Here is a 9,801-nt window from a genome sequence, read left to right on the forward strand (position 1 = left end):
AAATCTCAACAGTTTTGGTTTCAGAATAATGTATTTCTGGTTTTATTTGTGGAAAAATGTGCTTTTATTAACATAGTACCATCTGTATGTTTGATTCATTCATGGGATAAATCGAAGACACTCGAATGGTTAACACAGCGATTGATGCGAGCACGTGTGCGTAACAAAGACGAGAGCGCGCCGGGGAGGGTGGGCGCGCCCCAAAAGCGTGCCATTTGAACCACGACCGACTGTTGCTTTCTACGCGCGTCCTTGCGCGCGCCGATTGGACAAACACACACACAGCTATGCACTGAGATTCGGCATGCTGTGGGCGGGTGGAGGGCTTGTTTATAACCCCTGCATCTTTGGTGGTGGGCGGGGATAGCGGGATTGGAGGGGAGAAAGAGTGGAGAAGGACGCGGGAGACGCCAGACAGCGGGCTGAAGCGGCGGGGTCCGCGGAGGGGGCGAGGCGGCCGTCCGTGAGCCGCGCATGGACGACCACCTGAGCCTCCTGCAATCACCCCCGCCGAGCGTCTGCCAAACTCGGAGCGACAACCTGGTGAACCCCGGATACGCCGAGACGGCGGAAGCCGACGTCATGACCGTGGCGGCGTGCGACAACATGCTGGAGGAGTCGGCGGCTCTCCCGGGCCACCACTCATTGGATCGATACGAACCGGACCACGAGTGCTGCGAGAGAGTGGTGGTCAATATATCGGGTTTGCGCTTCGAGACGCAGCTCAAGACACTCTCGCAGTTCCCGGAGACCCTGCTGGGGGACCCCAAGAAGAGGATGAGGTACTTCGATCCCCTAAGGAATGAATACTTCTTCGATCGGAACAGACCCAGTTTTGATGCCATTCTCTATTACTACCAGTCAGGCGGGCGCATCAGGAGACCCGTCAACGTCCCCATTGATATTTTCTCCGAGGAGATTCGCTTCTATGAGCTGGGCGAGGAAGCCATGGAGAAGTTCCGCGAGGACGAGGGCTTCATCAAGGAGGAGGAGAGACCATTGCCAGAAAATGAGTTCCAGAGACAGGTGTGGTTGCTTTTTGAGTACCCGGAGAGCTCGGGACCAGCTCGGGGCATCGCCATAGTCTCCGTCCTGGTCATTCTCATCTCCATTGTCATCTTCTGCCTGGAAACGCTCCCCGAATTCAGGGACGACAATCGGGACGCCATCCCCATGGCGCCGCTAATTAACGGCACCCTCCCCTATTTCGTCAGCCCCTTCTCCGACCCCTTCTTTGTGGTGGAGACCCTCTGCATCATTTGGTTCTCCTTTGAGCTTCTGGTGCGGTTCTTTGCCTGTCCCAGCAAAGCCACCTTCTCCAAGAACATCATGAACATCATCGATATCGTAGCCATCATCCCGTACTTTATCACTCTGGGAACGGAGTTGGCGGAGAGGCAAGGGAACGGACAGCAGGCCATGTCGTTGGCCATCCTGCGCGTCATCCGCCTGGTGCGTGTCTTTCGCATCTTCAAACTCTCGCGCCATTCCAAAGGCTTGCAGATTCTGGGTCAGACCCTCAAGGCCAGTATGCGAGAACTGGGTCTACTCATCTTCTTCCTCTTTATCGGCGTCATCCTCTTCTCCAGCGCCGTCTACTTCGCCGAGGCTGACGATCCCGAATCGGGATTCAACAGCATCCCGGACGCCTTCTGGTGGGCCGTGGTCACCATGACCACCGTGGGCTATGGAGACATGCATCCCGTGACCATAGGGGGCAAGATAGTGGGCTCCCTGTGCGCCATCGCCGGCGTGTTGACCATCGCGCTGCCCGTGCCGGTCATCGTGTCCAATTTCAACTACTTTTACCACAGGGAGACCGAAGGGGAGGAGCAGGCCCAGTACCTGCACGTGGGCAGCTGTCAGCCACTGGCCGAGCCCGAGGAGCTGAGGAAGACGCGCTCGTCGTCCTCACTCAGCAAGAGTGAGTACATGGTGATAGAAGAGCATGGTATCAACAGCGCCTTCAAGCAGCAGCCAAACTTTCCCTCAAGCGCGGAAAACAACTCACAGAACTGCATCAACATCAACAAGAAAATCTTTACCGATGTGTAGTTCTGGTCAAGTTGGAAAAATACAAACAAACAAAAAACAACTAGGAGAAGGGAGAAAAAAAGGACCTACCTATTCACATTCAGAGAATTGGAATTGGTTTCAGAGGATAAGACTACCGATAAATGATGGGAGGAACATCTATAAAAGCCTGAAATTGAGAGAAATTCTATTGTAGCTAATGCGGGAAGCTTTATAACTGTGAAAGACTGTAAATGTGTAGTCCAATAACCTTCTCGTTGTGTTAACATGAGCTGTGATTCGTCAGTCGTAGCCGATGTGCAATAGCCAGGACCGTTTAAATGTGCTCAATGTGTCTTTCAACACACGTAATGTCTTAAAAGAAAAGCAACAAGTAACCTATATTATATCAATTAGACTGTGCTATGCCTTGATCGTGCGTTTAAAGTCTAGTCCAAAGTGTTACCACGTGTGTTCAAACTTAACTCCCATATATAGTAGAGGCTTTTAGAGCTGCCATGTGGGGCCACTAGACCACCACCACCACGCTGTGTCTCATCAGCCACTCCAGACACGTGTGAGCTGGAAAGCAAGAGACACACGCGTGCTTCTCTTTGGATGCCTCAAATATAGCCCGCTGTGATGCAATCTCCATGGCGACGGCCGTTTCCTCGGTAACCCCAACCATCGTTGCCATGGCGCCCTTGTTTCCACAGAAACCTCCCAGATGGCTTGGAAGCTTTCTTGTGGATTATCATCTGAATATCATGCCTTGGAGGACTTGCTGTGTGTGGATGACGTCAGTGCACCCTCACAGTAAATCAAATAGCAACAAACGCCATCTAAATTTGACCGTGAAACTCCCTGTGTAGTCTCAATTTGTGAAAGTGGCTGGCCAAGTAATCCTCAAGGAATTCCAAATGGGCTGTCTGGCTATCCTGGGTGCAACGCAGATATTGCCCACCAGGGGCTGATCTTCACCCACTGATGGCACTGGTAAGTCTTTCCATGTCCTAATGGAATATTCAGCAATTTCCCTTTCAACACAAAAGGATAATTGCGGCCTTTACGACCTGCCAATACAGACATCCTGTTTGTTTGGAAATTTTTTTCCCGAAGAGGGTGTGCTAAAAGTGCCGGTCGTTTGTCGGAGTAAACAGTCTTTTGCCTCTTTGTGTTTTCACCTTCACTTGACTTTGTGTATGAATAACAAGCTCACCTTGCTCCGCTCGTCTCCGCCCCCTGGTGGATACCATCGCCTGCCAGCAGAACAGGTGGCTCATGTCCCTTTAGTGAACCTGAGCTCCCCATAGGAAAAAATATGTAACTCATCTATTGCTAAATTTCATCTGTTGGGGTCAATTTGGCCTTCTCGGATCCACTCATTCTGTGAACTTTTGTTTCTGAAGTAATTCTTGGTCAAAATAGGAGAAAAGGGGTAACAACATTGAGGCTTCTGTTTCCCATCTTTCCCAGGCATTGCCCAAAATACAACTATTTGGCCTTTCCCCTAATGGACCCTTGGGAGAAGTAATTCTGAAACAAAGGTAGACAGAATGAGACAAATATAAGAAGCTCAAGCTAATCTCTATATGAAATTGAGCAAGAGATAAGCACACCTTTCTTATGGAGCAGATTTGTTTTACACAATGAGCCAAAAACCCCAAAGCTAGTAAAAAAATAACTATGAGATCAGTGTGACGTTATACGTGTTTTTCCTCAGTGAAAAGATCACATGTTCTCAAATCCATTATAGGTACACTCTTGATCACATTGACAAGCTTGGCAGATATACAATATAACTCTTTTCTTTCTCTTTCTAAAAATGTGAGTGTAATAGTAATATTTTCGTGAAAAGCCCATCAGCATCATTTTTTTTTCAGGTCACATGAAAGCTCCACTAAGGGAGGAGACGTGGCATTTGTTTACCCTCTAATTGCATTGGTCAGGTTGGGAAAATGTGAATCGGCTGGATGGGTTGTTAGAGGACAGCTCATAGGGCTTCTGCTTTGGCATTTCTTTCCTCCTCGAGCACTATCGCACTGGCGATAATTGGACGGGAGATCTGCTTTTTTAAAAGGCAGCTTGGCACTCTCAGTTGGCTTCTTTTCTCTTAACACATTTGGAAGTTGTATTTTGGAAACAATGTGTTATTGTTGTTTTTTTAATAGACTAAGGAAACACTTGAAACACAAAAAAAAGTTCACCATTACTTTTGCCTTTGTCTGGACTAACAGTAACTCGTTGGATTGGCTTAGTCTACTATCAAAATATATTTTTTTTGGCATAGCGAGAGTGGAAAACATTCTTTTTCTTTAACAGAGAGTAAGAAAGGATCATTAATTTTATATTAATGAACGCAAACCTTTTTTGAGTATCTGCAAACATTGCATAAAGCAAATTAAGTCAAATTAAGTTTTGTTCCCTACCTAGTTCATGCAAAGGAGAGATAAACTGGCATGTTTTCATAATGTAAACGTGCCAATGATATTGTCAAAAGCTCATTAACAAAATTTCCTTTATTGTCACTTTCTCAGGTAGAAGAAACCTTTCAGGACTCCTGGAAGTCTCAACTCACCCTCGTCAAATGACCCTCGTGCAGGTAAATACAACATTGGCGTAATAGGTCACAAATTGATTCTATTATTCTTTTTAAATGGCATTTTATTTTCTCTGCAGGGATGTAAAGACTGTATTCCTGTGGACCAAATGGGGTAAACTTGATTAACAAAGAACTCCTCTTAAAGGAAAATGTCTTCATCTGCCTTGTGGCTGGCGTCTTCTTACTTGGTGCCTATAGCAGCGTAACCCCTGCCAGTATGTTATAACTTAGAAAAAAAAGTCAGGAAATATACATTATACTGCTCGTCCAACATTTATAAGTGTGTAGCTGCTCTTTTCTAACTCTCATTTTTGTGTGACGCATCATAGATTCAAAATTCTCTTGACATGTGTTCCAGAATTTATCCTTATGGCTTAATGCTTTAACTTTCAGAGACAGCTGTCTCTACACTCAACATTTAGCTTATTTTATTACTGATCACGCTGATAGAGGTTTAAAAACAGATCCTGTTTTAGGTTTTCATCTGCCATTTGTACATGAAAAGGTTAAAAGTCGGAGAAATGTGGCTTTTAAAGACAGCCAGCAGTTTTTAAACATAAAGCACAACTGTCCTTGGATTTGTAAGGGTTTTCTTCATGTATACTGTCTTAATTTTCTGCTAATTAATGTCCAGTCGAATTCCCCAAACTTTGTTGTCTTCAGATTGAAAGCTGCAAAAAGAGGCCAAACATTGAGTGAGGAAAAACTGTGATACAAATAAGAGACTGTTAACCACATGCCTTTTGTTAGCTCAGTGTGCTAAGTATTGCTAACATTTTAAATAATACATGTATGTTATATGTGATTGTTGCTGATATTCCCCTGACCTAGTACACATAGAGAATGATAAAAGGCAGCACAAAACCCAGACAGACATGTAAACACTCACACAGATGCCCGTGGGAACCTCGCGTCGATGCCTAAGTGCTCTCGTGCAGAATGTCGTCAGGGGAAAGCTGCGTTTGTCAGTATTTGTTCTATGTTACTCTGTGCTATCTTAAACATGACCCATACAACAAGATCATGTGGTACTTGCTGTCTTTATTTGAAACGATATGTGACTGACTGAGATGTTCATTCACTTCTGAAACAGTTTCATTCAATAGTAATGTTGCAAATCAAGCTATAGTCTGGGATGTAAAATACACTGTATATTGTGGATGAATGGAAGGACAGCCCTCTGAAATTCCAAATATAATTGTGTCCTGTTTACGTTTTTAAGACAGGAAATTGTTTGGCAACTGTGTGCGTGTGCATGTGTTTACTCCCTGATAGAGCAGCAGCGCCCTTCATTTGAACAGGAGGTGAAAACAATAACAGGATCACATGTAAATATCAATGCGGGACAGTATTCACTGCACAAGTTTGTCGGATCCATTTGGAACACAACAATACACTTACACACGTATAACGAAGTCGATGTGACCAGATTGAGCTCAGATTGTATTGTTGTGTTCTACATGGATCCGCGTATAGTAGTATATGATGGTGTCAGAGCTGACATTAGTTGTTGCCAGTAAGGATGATGCTGTTTCTAGTACCACCGAATAAAGCAGAGTGCTAATTGGCTGATCCATCATGGAATTGCGCCACAGGTGGCAGGGCAGCAAAATTACAAGTACAGACGTACTTTGCCAATTAGCTGAATAGAGTAACAAATCATCATAGTAGGGTATTCCAAATAATGACAGAGCCATGTCAATGGTGCATTGTTTCCAAAAGACACGCTCATTTAAATCACACACATCATAGCTGATTATTGCCACTGTCAGACATCAGCTAGTGTACAGTTCATTTAATTGAACTGAACAGACAGAGAGCACTTAAGTACAGAGAGTAAACAATTGCCGTGGGACTGATTCCTTCACATCATACGCCCCAGAGTCTGTCTGCTTTGAGTAGTGCAAAGTTGCCTTCCTGCATTTGAATTCTCAAATCAAACCATCGCGATCTTTGATTCTTAAGGTATTCAAGCAGTGCAATTTCATTTTCAGGAACTGAGTGTATAGTAACTAAACTATTCAAATTTTCCTCTGGAGTAAGTGCAAAAAGTGTCGGACTTATTTGGTGAGTTGGTGTAGGGACAGTGTTTTTTAATGTTGTCTGTTTAATTTTATTTGGACTTTTAAACGCTCCCTGTACTCAATAATGCCCTTTGGAGGGCAGCAAAATAATGTCCAATTGTGACTCGCCATATTTACCCTAATACATGTATAATGTTAATTAACTGCCGAAGGTAGTCACTGCTCTCTAGTGGCCAGTGAAATAATTTCCAATTGTGACTTGTCTTTTTTCTTCCATACTCTGGTTGCATATTGTTCCTACACTATAAACTTTTCATATATATTTGGTCTCACATTGAAGAAAAAAAAAAATGACACAAAACATCCCCAATCTGAAAGTCCTTTGTGTAAATTGTGTAATACACCCTGAAAAGTAGATATCGCAAATGCAAAAACCTTTGCCAACCTGTTGAGTTCCGTTTATTTAAGAGCAGTTGGGAAGTCCCAGATTTATTTGGATTTTGCATGGCCACTGTGGGCAGATGGCTTATGAGCACAACAGATAGGTGTGTGTGTGAGCTTTGTAAACAGTCTGACATCCGCCGTATTACTCACCAGGCAATTCCACAAAGAAGATAGCAAATACAAAAATAGATTATTGCCATCATACCAAATACAATTTTAAAACCAGGACTCTTGTTTACCTTTCAGGACGGAAAGAGGCCTTTAAAAATAGTAATAAGGCAACCCCAGAAAAATAGGAAATTCACGTCAACAAGAGAAAGTAAATATAGTACACGGAAGCAATTTTATGATAGTGTGGGTAGTGGATACTTTTTTTAAGGTTTACAATGGTTCATTGTGAAAAGGGATTTGTGAGCAAGTGCGAGTAATGTTTATTTAGATAGCATTTCAAGTTTCTTTTTTGACATGGAGAGCAGTTGGTCCATTGATTGCTCTTTCTGACTCCTGGACTCAAAACCCACAGTGAAACCGCATCCAAAATCAATAGAGCACTCGAGTGGGATGGTAAGGACATACCTCACCATTAACGCAATGATGGGCATCAGTCGAGCTGCTTTTCAACAGGTCAATAGACTACTCAAGACTACTGCAAATATATTGAAATAGATGAGAATAGATTAACCACGAAGGGAAGAAAATCAACCAAAATTACAAACATTTTGAACGAGTGAAATGAAAGCCAGAATTCATCAATAATGATGACTGTATATAACCATAGTGTTTCTTGTCACTGTCTGATCACCTGCTGCAGCAGCAGTAGAGGTTATCTCAAACTCCTCCCCCACAGTCTGCTGTCATATGTTGGACCAACGCCCCTTTCTTGTCTTTTCCGTGTCTCTCTATCACTCACTTCCTCCCTATATTCTCCTCCAAATGTCCTCCTGTGTGGTTAAGTGTGGAGATGAACTGCAAAGCCATCATCAAGATTATCTATTATGTATACGCTACTCTTACAGTGTGTAGTGAAATGTAGCCTCTTACTGTATGCCCGGAGATGTCCACATTAGAAAAGATTTAGTACTACTTTGCCATTGATCATCTCTGTGAACATTGTAATAGGCAAGGATTGGACTTTGGTGTGTAGGGTCCATTTGACCTTCATTTCGAGATGAGCTTTTCCTCATTTAAATTCATGGGGAGTACTGGTTTAAGAATTTCCGGGCATCAATCAGCCTTCTTGTGTAAAGTCTCACTTGATCTTTACAGACCCCTTCAGTCCATGGGGAAAACTGATGACTGGGTCCGTGCCAAGTAAAGTAATATATTACGCTTCTTCTGGTATTATGTCATCATTCCAATGGGGACGGTGACATTTTGATGCCAATATAATTGCGCTAGGAATGAGGCTTTAGGACATGAGTTAATTCTCACCATAGAAAGGAAGGGTATCCTAGTCGTTTATGTGCAGTTGCCCTTTTCTGCCCGAATACAACCACAACCACTATAATATATAAAAGTAAATATGTATATGTATATATGTATATGTATATATATGTATATGTATATATATGTATATGTATGTATATGTATATGTGTATATGTATATATATATATATATATATATATATATATATATATATATATATATATATATATATATATATATATATATATATATATATATATATATATATATATATATATATATATATATATATATATATATATATATATATATATATATATATATATATATATATATATATATATATATATATATATATATATATATATATATATATATATATATATATATATATATATATATATATATATATATATATATATATATATATATATATATATATATATATATATATATATATATATATATATATATATATATATATATATATATATATATATATATATATATATATATATATATATATATATATATATATATATATATATATATATATATATATATATTCATGATTTCCCCATGCTTGTGTGGGTTTTCTCTGGGTAATCGGGTTTCCTGGCCCTTGCCAAATTGTAGCTCACCCTGATGCCAGCCACTGGTCCATAACGTACGGCTCAAGGGCAGCTCTCTATATCACCATGCTTTCTGACACACAGCCCAAATAGTACAAAACATCAACACCCAAGGGAAGATGTCTTTCGGGGGGTTGTAACCTTCAGCCATATCTCAATTCACCAGATCTTTAATAAGGAAGTTTAATAGCCACTGACAGTACATATTCCTTGAATATTTGGAGGTATGACCAGAAATTCTTCTAAAACAGTATACTACAGTATTTTTATGCAATTCAGCACCATTTTATTCTTAGCATTTTTCTTAGCTGTTAAATTAAAATTTCTAGCACTGCAAACATATTACGTGTATATATAAAAAAAGTACAAAGTTTAAAAGTTAGTTTAGAGGATCTTTAACATCCCCTATGAGACCAGATTGATACTGGATTTTAGAGGAGTCCATGGTCAAAAAGTTCACATTCACCTAAAGTAAATTTTCCAACCTACACCATGACTATTTCTATGCGCTGTCCAATAAAAACACAAACAGGTATGGCATTACTTCAAACAGATTCCATAGTTTTGACTTTGCATATAGGTGAGGCTTCCCCTTTAACGTGAAATACTTGAGCGCTGGCAACGGGGGGAGAGCAGCAGTGTGGGGCGAGGCGCGCCGTG

General features: G+C 41.4%; 1 protein-coding gene across 1 annotated transcript; it reads left to right on the forward strand.

Moving 5' to 3' along the window:
- The first annotated feature begins 239 nt into the window (after positions 1–239).
- LOC144202080 (potassium voltage-gated channel subfamily A member 3) lies at positions 240–5,636 on the forward strand. Its single transcript, XM_077725046.1, has 3 exons — positions 240–3,013; positions 4,555–4,615; positions 4,693–5,636. Exon 1 carries the CDS (start codon positions 475–477, stop codon positions 2,053–2,055), a length of 1,581 nt encoding a protein of 526 aa, XP_077581172.1. The 5' UTR covers positions 240–474; the 3' UTR covers positions 2,056–3,013; positions 4,555–4,615; positions 4,693–5,636.
- Positions 5,637–9,801: the final 4,165 nt, after the last annotated feature.

The sequence above is a fragment of the Stigmatopora nigra genome, chromosome 1, assembly GCF_051989575.1.
Source record: "Stigmatopora nigra isolate UIUO_SnigA chromosome 1, RoL_Snig_1.1, whole genome shotgun sequence".
NCBI lineage: Eukaryota > Metazoa > Chordata > Actinopteri > Syngnathiformes > Syngnathidae > Stigmatopora > Stigmatopora nigra.

What these genes read in the sequence shown, in the direction of transcription:
- LOC144202080 (XM_077725046.1), top strand. Translation starts at nt 475, where the DNA reads ATGGACGACCACCTGAGCCTCCTGCAATCACCCCCGCCGAGCGTCTGC.